Here is a 15,390-nt window from a genome sequence, read left to right as displayed (position 1 = left end):
ATGAAGGTGGGGACGAGTGAGGACCTCCAGCCTGCAACAGGCCTGCTCGCTCCACACCCGCTGTGTGGCCGCAGCAGGGACAAGGCAGGCGAGGGCAGGGCGGGGGAGCGCTCTGCTCAGAACTGGGGGGGGTCTGGGGCGAGGTGACCAGAAAGCCGAGGGGCACAGGAGGGGTAGGAGAGGCCAGTGGCCCTGAGGACACGGCAGGAGCAGAGGCCAGCCCACCAGGGGCTGCCTGTCTGCCGGGAACTGGTGTGGGGGCCGTTCTGCTGTGCTGGCGGGGAGGGAAGGGGAGCAGTCAGGGAAGCTGCTCAGGACAAGGAGCCGCTGTGAGCCACCAGTCTGCCGCATGGAGGCGATTCCTGGCAGAGGGAGAAGCACGGCTCAGGTGTGGAAGCAGGCAAGGATTCGTGCATCTGGTCCACAAGCCAGAGTCTCAAACCCAGAGGCCTTTGGGACCAGGCAGCAGCAGAAACGGGGGAAGCAGGCAGGACCGGGTAGTAGGGAGTGGTGCGGACTGTGGCATCCAGAGAGGGTGTGCCCTGTGGAGCAGCTGCTCTGCAGCTGGCACCACTGGCAGGAATGTAAGTCAAGGTCATGGAATCAAGGCTTACCCTGTCCCTGAGGGTCAGGAAGCTCCAGAGGCTTCTGTTCTCCCTGAGGTTAGTGAAAGCCACCATAAAACTTCTAAGAACGTCCCTCAGTCCTATGTGGCTGTAGGGAAAAACAAGCTGTAAGACAAAGGGGGGCAGGGCCATTACACAGGAACAGGGGCGGAGACGGCCTTGGCTGTAGGTGACAACTGTCACCCTATCCCCCTTCCCTGGGCGCCTCCACCAATGAGAGGCCTCTCTCCGTGGGCTGTTTGTGGTCCCGTAAGTCATCCTGCTAGGGGTCTGGACTTGCGTCCCAGAGCCGGACCCAGGGCAACGCCCCGCTGCCCACCGGCCCAGAGGCAGGTCCAGGGGAGGAGGAGCCGTGTTCTGAGAGGCCCGGGCTCCTCAGAGGAAGGCTGCCTCCCCGGAGACCAAAGGACCGTGTCAGCTTGCATCCCGGTCTTTTGTGGTAGGGTCTGTCCGTCCCCACCTGGGCAATTCTGTGAGGTTCCGAGAACCTGCAAGGAAGCCGGCAATTCCCGGAAGCTGAGTCCTCACGCGAGAGCCCGTCCCATGCAGAAGGCTCCGCCCACACGGCTGGGCACAGAGCTCCGTCTTGGCTCACTCGGCAATTCCTGTCATTTTAAGTCAAGGCTCTGCTGGAAAGGGGCTACCTCGGCTCGATGAGGGGAGGACAGAAAGGCGCCGGGGTCTGTGGCCCAGGCCAACTCCAGGAGCTTGGGACCCAGCGGGGGAAGGGGGAGCTGCGGGCTTCAGGGCTGCCCAGGAGCGGAGCCACCGGGGGCCAGCCCTGGTCTGTGGGGGTCCTGGGCCGGGCAGGGGCTCGTCACCTGTACACGGTCATCCGGATGGGCTCGACGAACTGGGGTAGCAGCAGCCTCAGCTCCATCTCGTCAGCAATGGAGGCCAGCTGCATGGCCAAGTAATGGGGGCCGTCACTGCAGGGAGGCCACAGGGAGCTAGCTGTTGCGCTGGTGACCCACAGCCCCAGACCGACAGGTTCGTCGCGAGGTTCGGGGGCAGGGAACCTTCACACACCCCTCCTCTGGCTCCCACTTTGCTTCAGAAGAAGCCCGTGGGGTCCCCTCCCCTGGAGTGCAAGTCCTAGACCCCGGGGAGAGGGCTGCCCAGGAGAAGCCTGTGCCCACCGCCCCCCCCCTTGTGGGAGTGCAGGGAGACACTGAGAGCCTGTGACAGCAGTCAGCTTCCCTTTCCCCTCCCAGGATGACTGAGTGCCCCAGAGAACCCTGGGAGGGACCCTGGCACATGTCCCCTGGACCCCAATCCTGAGATTACCTCTGATGGCACCACCCCTTCTCAGAAAGGGGGGGCTACCTGGCCCCTGTCTAGGCCCCCCATTCTCACTGAATGAGTCCCTGATGGAAACGGGGCCGTGCACACGCCCACCGGGCACCTGGGCCAGCTTCAGCTCTGCTCTCAGCGGGCTGCCCACATTCCATCCCGGTGACTTGGCTGGGAATTCCCAGGACCCTGAGCCCCTCCCAGCCTAGCCTTGGCTATCTGCCCAGTCTGGGGTAGGGGTTTGCTAGGGAGGGCTGGCCGGCAATCAGGTAGTGGGTTGGGTTCAAGTCAGGACAACACTGCCCCGGGCTCCATCTACAGATGCAGCGTGGAAGGGCAGGTGGCAGATTTTCAGGTCCCTCCAGCCCTAAAGTCCCGACCAGTCCCAAACCGCAAGTCCAGGACCTAACGGCTAAGTGATTCCTGAGGCCTAAAGCAGGGGGAAGCATCCAGAACCCTGGTGCTGATGCTGGGACAATCTCTTCCTGGCTGCCCTGACAACTGGGTCAGGTCTGCATCTGAAGTGGCCTCCTTCTGACTTTCTAAAACTGAATCCATCTCTTAAGAGGCCTTGAGGTGACTGTGGTCCTGAGGGCCAGGAGGCACCCTGTCTTAAGGCCACAAGCTTGAGTCATTTTGATGGCCGGTGCCATCCTGGGACTATGAATATGCTGGGTGCTCTGAGGGGCCCCTCTGTGAGCTGCTGTCAGAGCACAGCTGCCTCGCCCAGGGCACCTGCCTGCGTGACCACGCCCGGGGAATTTCCACTCTGCAGCCCTGTCTGGAGAACCCAGAAGACTCTGCTAACCACCTGGCCACGGTCACTGACCAGGAATGGGGGTGGGCGGGGCCCAGAGGCAATTGGGACCTACCTGTAGGGGGAGACAGGGTGGAACTCCAAGATATTGGTCACGCCGGGTAGCCCCTCACCTTGGTCATCCAGGAAGCCAGGGCCATGGTTTTGCAGGAAGGTGTACAAAAAGAGGTTCCTAGAGAGGGGTCTTGCTTGATACATTTCTTCTCTGGAGAAAAAAGAAGTAGACTGGATGCTTTGGGGTGTCACTCACTAGTCACCTTACCTCTACCCTAGCTTCCCCGGCGTGAATCCTGCTGTGTATGCTTGCTGTGTGCCTCTGGGCAAGTCACCGTGCCTCTCTGTTCTGTCATACACCCCTCAGGGATTTGGAGAAGACTCATAAGCGCCCTTGCCTTTTTCTCTTTTTTTTTTGTGAAAAGAGAATCAGGGAGTTCCCTGGCGGTCCAGTGGTTAGGACTTGGTCGGGGAACTAAGATCCGGAAAGCTGTGGGGCACGGCCAAAAAAAAAAAGAGCAAATCAGACTACAAACGTATGTTTCTAATACTGGCCCCCAAGAGGCCTGGAGTCAGACTAAAAAACCCAAGTGTTTGGTGTCACAGTGGCCTAAGGCTGGGCTCCAGCAGGAGAGCCAATTCGTTGGGTTCTGCCAGGTTCCAATTGCTATGCCCCTCGAGCAGAAAAAGCAAATGCAAGCTACACGAGGAAAAGTCACCCACAATCCCAACTCCCAGAGGGATACTGCCAGTTTCTAGACATATTCACAGCACACACATTTTCAAAAATGGGATCACTCCTGGGGCAGGGAGCGGGGGGGAACGAATTGGGAGATTGGGATTGACATATATACACTACTGCTGTGTATAAAGTAGATAACTAATGAGAACCTAAAAAAAAAAAAATGGGATCACTCCTTACATAGTATTTTATAACCTCCTTTCTTCGCTTGATGTCTCACCTCTCCACTCCCCTGGCTCCTTGCTAATAGAACTAGTTTTTGGGGTGGCCCTGATCTGTGTTCATCTAAGGCAGTCTGACACTCCTGTTCTCACTTTCCCGGCACGCCTTGCAGCTAGTGGTGGGCATGTAACCCAGTTCTGGTCAATGAGGTCTCAGAAGTCTGACATGGGGGCTGAAAGGGAGCAGACACGGCCTGGGCAGCTGTGTTTACATGTTCACATCATCGCTTGTGATAGCCGGTGAGGCCTGTGACCGTGTTCACCAGAATTTACCCCACACTGTATCAAACAGCCTTCAGTCCGGAATATAGTGAATGAAGAACCAAAGGGCCTGAGTTCAAATCCCAGCTCTTCCACTCAGCAGCTGTGTGATGTCACAGTTTTCTCATCTGTAAGGTACCCCCCCCCCCGCACTGGGCTGTTGGGGAATGAAGGAATCTCCTTTAAGTACTTTGAGCAGAGCCTGGAACACGGGGGGAACAGGCACTGTTATGACCTCTGTACTTCAGTCCATTATTCTTATAATAATAATAAATTGTAGGGAATTCCCTGGCAGTCCAGTGGTTAGGACTCCCCGCTTCCACTGCAGGGGGCACGGGTTCGATCCCTGGTCGGGGAACTAAGATCCTACGTGCCGCGGGGCACGGCCAAAAAAAAATTAATTGTATTAATAACTAATTGGCTTACACCCAAGTCTCCTGCTCCCCAGGCCAGAGTGGACCAGCGTTCATCCCTCAAGTGGACTACAGGCAGGACGTGCACGGGCACAGAGACATGGAGCTAAACAAGCACGCGTGCGCTTACCACGTGCTTTCAGCATTAAAGGGTGACGGCTGGAAATGCAAAGAAAGACAGGGCAGGGGCTCGTGGGCACACAGGCTAAGGTTCCTGGGTCCTCCAGGTGTCTCGGGGCCAGTCTGGACAAGTTATTCTCCACAATGCATCCAAACTGCATGCAGAGATGGACATGATGTCATCAAGGGCGCAGACAGGTATTTGGGGGGTCTGGGGCACTCTGGCCTTTGAGAAAGAAAACCACATAAGGACAGCATTGTTCCAGAGAGAATAAATGCCCAGAATTTGTATCAAAGAGAGATGGTTGTTTCAGTTTCCTGAGAGGGAAACAGTTTTACATCTGTTCCAGATGCAAGCTCAGTGTGAAAGGCAGGTCCGCAGGAGCTGGGGCTGGAGAGATCAGATGTGTAAACACAGCCACAAAGGCCACAAAAGAGCCCCGGCCTGACATATGCCACCCGCACCTGTCAGGACAGCCCCTTCCCCTGTGGGCTGAAAGGAGCTGTCAGGTCAGATCTGGTGGGTGGAGGGAGGGCGGCCCCCGGCAGGGTTGGGGGAAGGGTGCTGCCACCTGCTGAGGGCACCTGCAGGCAAAGTGTTAAGAGCAGGCCTGACCCAGCGACTCCCCCAAACCAGCAGGGAGGGTCACGGGGACTTTCCTAAGACCCCACACCCAGCAGAGGTACCACTCTGGGTGCCTAAATGTTCACACATTTGTTCTAGAGACTGCTGGGTATAGGTGAAAAGCCATGAGGTGAATCTAGATCCACCGGCCATCCTTGAGGAAAAAGTAAGACGACAAAACCAGTATGGTTTGAAGCCACTTCTGTAGCCAGGGGTGACTTTCATCCCTTCCCCTTTTGATTAGGGGAGGCTGAACCAAGGTCACAAATCCTACTCCCAGGCCCCGGACCCCCGCGGGGTTGGGGCGGTGTATGGACACCACTTTGGGGCGGGGTGGGCTCAATTAAGTTAGGTTTACCTTAAGAAAATTGTAAATGAGTCTTAACAAGCTAGATCAACATACAAAAAACAGCATTCCTTCAAGGCAACTAGAAAATATTATAGACAATAAATACATCTACAGAAATATAAGGGTTTTGATCAGGAATGAATTTAAGAAAGGATGCTTAAAATCTTTATGGACAAAAATTTTAAATTCCATTAACGGACTTAAAAAGACCCAGATAAATGGAGACAGGTTTTAACACTGCACAGGTTGTAAGCCCTGTGAACTTGACCTTGTGTTAGGCTGGCATTTCAGGAACTGGGACCAGGAGCTCTTGCTGCCCTCAGGCCCCAGGCCCCAGGGTGTCTATGCAAATGGCTATTTTCCAGGGAAAGCTGCCCCATCAGGGAGACTGATGTCATTTGCATCAGTCTCCCTGATCCCTCACCCCTCCACCCCCTCCCCAGCCCCCTGAGCACGGGGCTCTTCTCTTCCCAGGGATGGCTTATGGTCCCGTGGACACCCCTTCCCAAGGGGTCACAAGGGGACTTCACTGGGCACATGGCCTGAACCTCACCTTGACCCACCGTCTCAATATCCCTCGTCCCCAGTAGACATGCCTAGAATCCCTGGGCACCTTGTGTACCAAATGGGATGAGGGGCCCTACCAGGCAGGTGCCTGACCAGGGACAGTGGCTACTGGCAGCTTGGCCAGGCTGGGGGTGAGGCCTGTGCTGTGTCTGACCAGCTCCACGGATGGCTGAGCAATGGAGTGGTGCCTCCCCAACCAGACTGAACTGTTTGGGGGCAGGACCCGCGTCTGCACCTTCAGGTGGGTCCCCAGACCCCTCCGGACCTCTCTTGGGCTGGCCTGGGGAGAGAATGAAGACACCAGACTCTCTCCCCCCCTTGCTCATCACCTGAGCCCTGCACGGATGCTCCAAGACAGGTGGGGGAATCTTGGGTTAACGCCCTAACGCACCCACTCGCTTGCAGTGAGATCTTGGGCCAGACCCTCAATTTCCTTACCTGTTAAATGGGGATAATGATCCCAAGATAATAGGGTTCCTCTTCCAGGCAAGAACAAGCACTAATTGTCTTATAATTCTGGCTCATGTCTGGGTATCTACTATTGTCAGGCAGTGATTTAAGCCCTCCCTGTACATGGATTAACTCTAAAATGCTCCCCACTTAATCCCGTATCTAAGTCAGAGAAGTGAAGATTGAATCCAAGTCCTCTGCCCTCTTGCTTCTAGCCAATGCAAAGGTTCTGGCTGGTATCAATGGAGGAGAATCAGCGGTCAGGCCTAGGCTGTCCTTGGGCCTCTAGATCTGAGCGAGAGAACAGTGTGGCCAGAGGGCTGGGGGCAGGGTCCCTATGGCAGCCTGCCAGCTCTGGTCCCTCCCAGCTACCGCATCACCCCAGTGGAGGCCCAGGGCCGGTCCCTCCTGTCTGGCCCTGCTCCTGCTGGGGTCTCCAATCTGATCTCCACTCAGCAGCCTCAAATCTGACCCTGCCAACCCCTCTTAGCTCCCCAGTCCCCTCGGGAGACATGCTACACCATTACCAGGGCCCTCTTCTCCCCCTGGTCGCCTTAGCCCTGCCACCCCAATCCTGGACCTGGTTCCCACCACACTACAGAGCACGTGCCCAGACGTGCCAAGCCTCTAGTCTTTGCCTGGGCAGTGCCACTGGCCATCCTCAGTCTCCTTTTGACATCCCTGTTGGTCCCTGCTGGGTGTCCTTGGGTAAGTCAACCTCTGTGCCAAGCTTACTCACTCCTCAATGAGGACGCTAGCAATAGCCATTTCACGGGGGACACAAAGAAGCTGGGACTTCCCTGGAGGTCCAGTGGTTAGGACTCCCGAGCTTCCACTGCAGGGGGCCCGGGTTCGATCCCTGGTGGGGGAACTAAGATACCGCAAGCCACATGGTGTGGCCAAAGAAAAAAGTAAAAAGAAACTGCCCTTACTGTTAATCTCTGCTTCCTGGCACACAACACAGAGCAGATAAATGCTTGTCGAATGACTAAACAAAGCCAAGTACTGAGGTCACTGCAGCTGCAGATCCAGGAGCCTGGACTGGTTTCAAGCATCTATTTTTTTCCAGCATATTTGCAAATGAGTAGTTTAAAACCCTTCTTTGGTGAAAGGAAGGCACACCCACCCAGGCTGCAGCCCACACACGCCCTCCTGCGCACGCAGTGGGGACCCGTCTTCCTCCAGAGCTCCAGATGCAAACTGCTGTCCCCACAGCCGTGAGGACGCCTGCAGGGCTTGGAAGGGAGGGCAGGCTCTGGACCAGCCAGCCTGCAGTGTCACTGGCTGTGTCTCTTCCACACACACACTGAGATGGGAACAGCTGCCCCCTCTTTGGAGGGGGGACCCTCAGTTGCCCGAAGCCCAGCCTTCCCCCTGTCCCTGCAGGCCTTGCAGCAAAGCAGGAACAGGTGATGACCCCTCTGGGACCACATCAGAGCCATCTGGTAAATGCAGTCCTGGGTGCCAGGCCAGTGGCTGCTGGGTGGATCCAGCTGGAAAGCCCTGGCCCGCAGTCTTTTCCTTTGGGGCTTCCCACCCCCTCCATGAGCAGGGCAATGCCCTGGCTTACAGAGCACCCAATGCTCAAAGCATCAAGTGGAAAAGCCCTGACCTCAGCAAGACAGACCCAGCTTCCAGTCCCAGCTCTGCCACGGCTGTGTGACCAGAACCAGAGAGGGCTCTCTAGCACAGAAGCGGCACAGCCTCCAGGACTGTTCAGAGGAATAAAAGATACCACTGTTGCCCATTTTCTGCCACCTAGCAGGGGCTCCACAGCTGGTTAAGAAATCAACAGACCCAGAAGGGAATGGGAAACAGCTAGCCCCTACTTCTCTGGGGGCCAGTTTGACAGTCTCTACCAAAGTCACAAATGCACACAACCCTTTGATTTCTGGAAATGCGTCCTCCAGTGAGGCCGGCCTGTACCTCGCAGGATCTTGCTGGGCCAAGATCCTGAAGGTGCATGCACACAGCAGGGGGCACGACTTAACTGTGCTGCTACAGGGGTTAAGAGGAAAAGACAAACACCTCCACCTGCGTGAGTGCATCTCCCGAAGGAGAAAGAAGATTAGTAAAGAGGGGAAGGGTCCTCTCTGGGACAAAGGTAGGAAGGAGACTGAATTTTTACTATAAATGTTTTCCTCTTCCTGAACATGTGCTGGTATCACTGATTCAAAAAATAAAGCAAAAGCAACTGTTTCAAGTGCATAGCTTTAATTTGCGGTCTGAGATACTGATGTTTGTCTTAAAGGTCTGTTTCAGGAATCAGGCATCCAACCCCTCCCAGCCCCACTCCCCGCCCCTGCACCACCGCTCCCTCCCCACCTGGCAGGAGAGGTCCAGACTTATGAACCTGCAGATGCCCCAAGCAGCTGGTCTGATGTGGGTGGGGCTCACTTCCCTTAAGTGAAGGAGAAATACCTGGGGAACAAGGAGAGAGGAAAGAAAGGAGGGAGAGGGAGAGGAAAGTAAGGAGAGGGAAAGGTTATTTCAAGCAAAAGGTTGGAAATTCACCTGTGGGGTGGGCAGGAGTTAGAAAGCTGCAGCTTGGAAGGGACCCCCCTCAAGTCCTACTGCCGCAGCAGCACCGGAGCCCTCCCTCCACCTTGAACCCCAGCACAGGTGCTGGCCTGAGCCACCTGGGACCAGGCACAAACACTGCCAGCCACCGAGCAAGAGATCCAGGCTTGGCTTGGCTTCCGGCTGGGGTGGCCTCAGGCAAAGGCTGCCCACTCTGGGCCTGGTGCTTACCGCTCAGTAACCCCACACCCTTTTTATTTGCATCTAGAGTCCAGCCTCCGTCAGGACTCAGGGTTGGAACAGGGAAGGGCTTGTCACACACATACGCGGGAGGAGCTACATTAAATCTGGCCTCAACCCCAGGACACACCCTTGGCCACAGTTTAAGGTCACAGTTTGGCTGGAGTTGCTCAGGGCTGACTGGGCTCCAGGTCCCCAGCGCCTGGCCCGATGAGCTCTGGAATGTCAGCGGAAAGAACGATGCAAGGCCAGCGCCCCCTTCTCCTCCCCACCTGGGCAGGTTGGCCCCGCACAAATGGAAGGAGCTGGGGCCTCTGGGTAGCGTGGAAAGAAGTCACGATTAGCTGTGAGACAAGAGCAAGCTAAGGACCTGCTGTTTATGCAGCTGTTGACTTCTCACTGCTTACACAGTATTTATGAATGGAAACGCTGTAGCAAAGGGGCCCTGGGCTGGGCGCACACCTGGGTTCTGCTCCAGCTTGGCTGTGCTACTCTGGACAAATTCCTTAGCCCCTCTGGACCCCTAATTCTTCACTTGTAAAACAAGCATTGGGGACAGATTCTTTTCTGTCCTTTCCTGCTCAAATATCCATTAAACAAACAAACAAACTGTAGAGAAAGTGTAAAAGATTAATAATTCTCTTGACAACTAATTTTGAAATGGTTTTCAACCAGTTTGCTGAGGTCTGAAAGTTTCTGTCCCGCCCCAAATTCCTCAGTTGAAAACCTAATGCCCAGTAATGGGAAAAGGAGGTGGGGCCGCTGGGAGGCAAACAGATTATGAGGGCTCTGCTAGTGGGTTTCGTCTCTTCTAAACGAGGCCCAGGAGAGCTCCCTTCCCCATCCTCCACTGAGGATACAGGAAGTCTGGGGCACCCTGACCTTGGACTTCCAGAATCCAGAACTGTGAGAAATAAATGTCTGTGGCTTATGAAGCGTCCAGCTTGTGGTATTTTGTAAGAATACACACTTCAATGAATTGAACAGAAAAAAGGCAGGGGAAACATGGTGACGAGACCCTGGAAGGCCAGGTCGGAAGGGATCCCAGTCGACCAAGTCCTGTTGACACCCCTGTGCTTCTCCATCACCATTAGAAAGGAAAGGTGCCAAGATACCGCCTGGGTCTGCCGTTTAAGAAGCATGCATTTCAAACAGTAAATGCCGAAGAGGGTGTGGAGAAAAGGGAACCCTCCTACACTGTTTTTGGGAATGTAAACTGATGCAGTCACTATGGAAAACAGTGTGGAGTTTCCTTAAAAAACTAAAAATAGAGCTTCCATAGAATCCAGCAATCCCAGTCCTAGGCATATATCTACAAAAGGTGAAAACTCAAATTCAAAAAGATGCATGCACCCTCAATGTTCATAGCAGTGTTATTCACAATAGCCAAGCCATGGAAACAACCCAAGTGCCCATCAACACATGACTGGTTTTAAGACATGGTGTGTGTGTGTGTGTGTGTGTGTGTGTGTGTGTGTGTGTGTACACAATGAAATATTACTCAGCCATAAAAAAGAATGAAGTATTGCCATTTGCAGCAATATGCAATATGTATGGACCTAGAGATTATCACACTCAAACAGAGAAAGACAAATATTACATGATATCACTTATATGTGGAATCTAAAACAGCACAAATGAATTTATTTACAAAACAGACTCAGACACAGAAAACTTACGGTTACAAAAGGGGAAGGGGGGGATAAATTAGGAGTATCAGATTAACAGATCCACACTATCATATACTATTTTTTTTTTTGGCCGCGCCAGGCGGCATGCGGGATATCTTAGTTCCCCGACCAGGGATCGAACCCGCTACCCCGCGGAGTCTTCAACACTGGACCACCAGGGAAGTCCCCACACCATCATATATAAAATAAACAAGGATTTACTGTATAGCACAGGAAACTACATTCAGTGTCTTGTGATAATCTATAATGGAAAAGAATTTTTAAAAATATATATTGTTTCTGAATCACTTTGCTGTACACCTGGAACTAACACAATACTGTAAATCAACTATACTTCAATTAAAGTTCCTAAGAAGAATTTAAGTGAAGGACTACGCCCTGCTTTCTTCAGTTCTGGGTCTCCCTCCAGCGCTGTGGCGTCTCAACCACTCACGAGATCCTGTCACAGAGCGCTCCAGTCAGCAGCCTTGGGGGCTCCCATTTCCTCCCTGGGACAGATCTCAGCTCCCCACTCCCACCTTTTCACACCCTCAACCCCACCTTTACACCCTCCCTCTGCCTTCCCCAGGTTGGCATCAGGGACCTGCTTCTTCCTCCAGGCCCAGCCCAGAACCCACCTCGTTCCAGGACAGAATTATCTGTTCCGTACCCAGCATCCTGTGTAAACAGACCTGGATTAGGCACTTAGCCCATTACGCTCTCATTAAATGTTTACCTGTCTATCTGCCCCAGCTCGGAGTAGGAACCCTGTGAGCGGGGACAGCCCAGTGGGAACCAGACAGTACAATGTCCAATAGAATGAGGGAACTGGGCTCACAGGACAGTCAGCTCCTGGCTGGGGCACCCTGGACTGGACAGCCTCACCTTTTGAGAGGAGGCAGAGGCTGCATGCATGGTATACAGTCAGCGCTCACTAATGGGAAGCTCTCGTCTGGTGAGCCTGGAGCTCAGGAGAGGCGCATGCCCACCCTGTGTCAGAGCTGGGATTTCCCGGATGCGTCATTGTTGGCACACGGGAAATCCGGCCCATCTCCCTGCCGGGACTCAGAGCCTCCTCTGAGGTCCAAGCCAGACACAAGTGACCCTCCCCAGATAGCCACGTGGGGCTGCCCGCTCCGGCCCAGACCTTGCATCTCCTGTCAGACTCTGGGTGACCCCCCGTCTTCTCCCACCTCCAGAAAAACAGGTTTACCAAGCAGCGCCTGACAAGGCCCAGCGGGTGTTCTGTGTTGTCACATCCTAATGTTGACACTGGGATAATCAGCTGCCCTCCCCGAGCCGCCCCAGTGCCCTGACCCCCAGGCCGGGCCTCTCCTGCCTGCCTCGGGGCCAGCGACAGACTTGGACCGGGGACTTATTTGCTTACACCCAGGGCCCGGCCCCAACCAACCCGCGGCAGGACAAAGCCACAACTGCACACGTCCACTCCAGACCCGCTGCAGGCTTCCTGGTGGCCGCCGACAACAAAATCCCGAGCGTGCCGGGAACTTCCTTGAAACCCCTTGGAATTGTTCTGAGCCAAGAAAAAAACAGCCGGACTCTCGTGGGATCCAGTATGTCCACGGCAGGGGAAGCAAGAAGCCATTAACTGTCTACAAACTTAATGGGTTCACTGAAAACAGGATGCTTTCCAGGGAGAGGGGAAAACACCTCCGAGGTCAGGGTCAAGACCCACCGATGGATGGAGCCCTTCGCGGTGTGCCCCCTTCCATTTACTAGAGGACTGGAAATGAAAAAAGGGACTATAACACTGCTCTCTGCTCTCTTTGCAGCTCAGTTTTTATACCTACTAAGCACTTAAGAAAATTTACAATAAACACACATACAACCCTCTAACCAGCTTCTTCCCAGAGTGCGCAGGCTGTGACGGGCACTGGAGATGCTCTAATGAGTGTGACCTTTCTAAATTCCTCTTCTAATGGAACTACAGGCTAGTGTAAATCACACGAAGTGAGCACACATAATTCCCACACTGTCTTGAGTGTCCTGAAGACAGTATAGTCAAGTCTTAGGCCAGCCCACACTCTGGAGTGTTTCTCCCAAGACTGTTCCTCACTTTCTGAGACGGACCGCATTCTGTCTATGGAATGTGTATCTCTCTAAATAAATCCACTTCTTACCTATCCAAAAAAACGGTACTAGGCCAGAGGGACCGCTGGGAAGAGTGGGAGGGCTGTGGTTTTAGATCAGGTAGTCAGGGAAGACTTCTCGGAGAAGGAAGCAACTGAGTTGAGATGATGAGTCTGACATGCACAAAGACCATGCTGCTAAGCACATCACTCCATTTGTTTTAGGCCTCACACCCTGCCATGCAAGGCCACACAGAATCCCTGATGCTTGGAGAAATATTCCTGCTGACATAGTTCCACCAGAAAAAAGAAGAAGAAAGACCACCTGGCAGCCATCTTAGAAGATAGATTAAATATGTTCCCCACCCTTGCAGTGGTTAAGAATCCGCCTGCCAATGCAGGGAACACGGGTTCCATCCCTGGTCTGGGAAGATTCCACATGCTGAGGAGCAACTAAGCCCGTGTGCCACAACTACTGAGCCTGCGTGCCACAACTACTGAAGCCCGCGCACCTAGAGTCCACGCTCCGCAACAAGAGAAGCCACTGCAATGAGAAGCCTGCGCACCACAACGAAGAGTAGCCCCCGCTCACCGCAACTAGAGAAAGCCTGCGCGCAGCAACACAACGAAGACCCAGCACAGCCAAAAAGAAATTAAAAAAAAAAGTTCCCCACGCTAGGACATTTTGAGGCACTCCCTGAAAGCCCACACTCTGGAAGCCACCCTCTCCAGACCCCTCAGGCATTTTAAACCAAACCCAAGCAAAAATAAACTTGTACAGTCTAATGTTGGTAAGGCTGAAGAAGCCACAGTGACCTTGAGGTTAAAATGGTGGGAAATCCCCAAATCCTGGAATGAGAAGGGAGGGGAGATGGGGGGGGTACACAGACAAGCAGCACCAGCAGCCAGGTGCTAAAATTGGAATCCAGGCCATTTAGGGATCAGGTGCAAATCACCCAAAAAGTGCTGTTCCTAAGGACCCATTCCAAGGGCATGTCCAAAATAAGTAGAAATAAGATTAAAGTGTTAACTCCAGAGAAGTCAGTAACAGCCACCAACACTTGGGGATGGTGTTCCTCCGTCCCTGTTGGGAAACCTCGTGGACCCATTTTACAGAATGAGCAAACCGAGGCTCAGAGGTGGAGTAGCCCGTCTAAGACAACACAGCTGGAAAATGGCTGCGTGGAGAGTTTGGCCTGGCTTCCAGGAAACGGCTCATAATGCCTCCTGAACTATGTCTCAGTTTCTCCATCTGTAAAATGAGGCCTACCATCCTTGGAGGCTGGCCAGCACAGAGCCCTCCCTAGCGTAGTAAGGATGAAGCCGATAACCCTCCCTTCCTCCCTTCCTCCCTTCCTGGGCAGCTGGAGCAAAGCCTGCGCAGAAAACCAAGCCACATGGGTGCTTGAAAAACAGCAGCGGCAGCAAGAGCAACAGCAGCAACACCCGGCCCCCAGGGTGGCTCCTCCTGGCGAAAATTACAGTAACAATGAACGGTTTACAAAACGACTCACACCCAGGAGGTAACGAGCCCGGGGCACCCCACACCCACCCCCAGGGCTGGTTGGGGCCGCGCGGGGCTGGCGGCTGGACCCCTCTTGGTCACCGGATAGAACGCGCCCGGCGGCCCCTACAGCGCCGCGGCGCCCGGCGGTCCCCGGTTTACGCAAGCGAGCCGGGCGCCTTCCCCGCGGGTCGCACCTGCACTGGGCGTGGGTAGGAGGAGGGCACCGCGCCCGCTCGGCGCGCAGTTCCTGTTCCGGACTTCCCCGCGTCCCGAGTCCGGCCGGTCTCGGGCCCCTCGAAGGTGCGCGGCTCCGGGGCGCCCCGGGGTCGGCGGGGACCGGTGCTCGACGCCATCTTCCGTTTTTTGGTGGCCGCGCGGCTGTACCGTCTCGGCCCTGGGCCTCGGCCCTGGGCTGGCAGCCCCGCTCTCTGGCCCGTCCCCCGAGGACGTGGGAGCCCGGCCCCGGAGGCCGCGCAGGAGGGAGGAGCGGGGCGATGCGGCGCCGGGTTCCCGGGGCGCGGCGCAGAGGGGCCGCCCCATTGCATAGATGCGGAGACTGAGGCCCGCAGGGGCCCCGGCTGCCACGGTCGCCAACCGGGAACTGGAGCCCCCGCCAGCGAGGAGGTGTTTCGGAGCCGGGGTCCCCAGACGTCGCCCGCGAGTAACACCCGGGACAGGGAAACCTGGGTACGGGTCCTCCACCTTACAGCCGGCGCCCAGGGCAGCCCCCGGGCGCTTACCTGCCGGGCTCGGGCTGGGCAGAGGGGCGGACGCCAGCGGAGTTAGGGTCACAGCAGCGAGGGCAGGTCTCGGACTCACCTCGCGTCGGCGGTGGCAATGGCGGTGACGGTGGCGGCGGCCGCAGCTCTCGAGCCGGGAAGCGTA

The 15,390-nt window shown here is 55.2% G+C and overlaps 1 protein-coding gene across 5 annotated transcripts in view; it reads right to left on the bottom strand.

Moving 5' to 3' along the window:
* Positions 1–15,390, bottom strand: part of BIK (BCL2 interacting killer) — a 24,071-nt gene extending 8,681 nt beyond the window's left edge. The window contains exons 1-4 of one of the 5 annotated variants that reach the window (XM_029205862.1): positions 2,792–8,700; positions 1,448–1,555; positions 615–714; positions 3–362 (exon numbers count right to left, since the gene is read on the bottom strand). In XM_029205862.1, the coding sequence (XP_029061695.1) occupies positions 312–362; positions 615–714; positions 1,448–1,555; positions 2,792–2,934 (402 nt within the window). In that variant the 5' untranslated portion in view covers positions 2,935–8,700 and the 3' untranslated portion in view covers positions 3–311. Of the gene's footprint in view, positions 1–2; positions 8,701–15,324 lie in introns of those variants that run through there. The other 4 variants (XM_029205861.1, XM_029205860.1, XR_003791163.1 and 1 more) reach the window with 4 other exon arrangements.

Source organism: Monodon monoceros, unplaced genomic scaffold (assembly GCF_005190385.1).
Source record: "Monodon monoceros isolate NGI ecotype Baffin Bay Population unplaced genomic scaffold, NGI_Narwhal_1 Super_Scaffold_6, whole genome shotgun sequence".
In the NCBI taxonomy this organism is placed as follows: Eukaryota; Metazoa; Chordata; class Mammalia; order Artiodactyla; family Monodontidae; genus Monodon; species Monodon monoceros.
The sequence above is the reverse complement of the archived record's forward strand: the minus strand, read 5'-3'. Positions and strand labels throughout refer to the sequence as shown.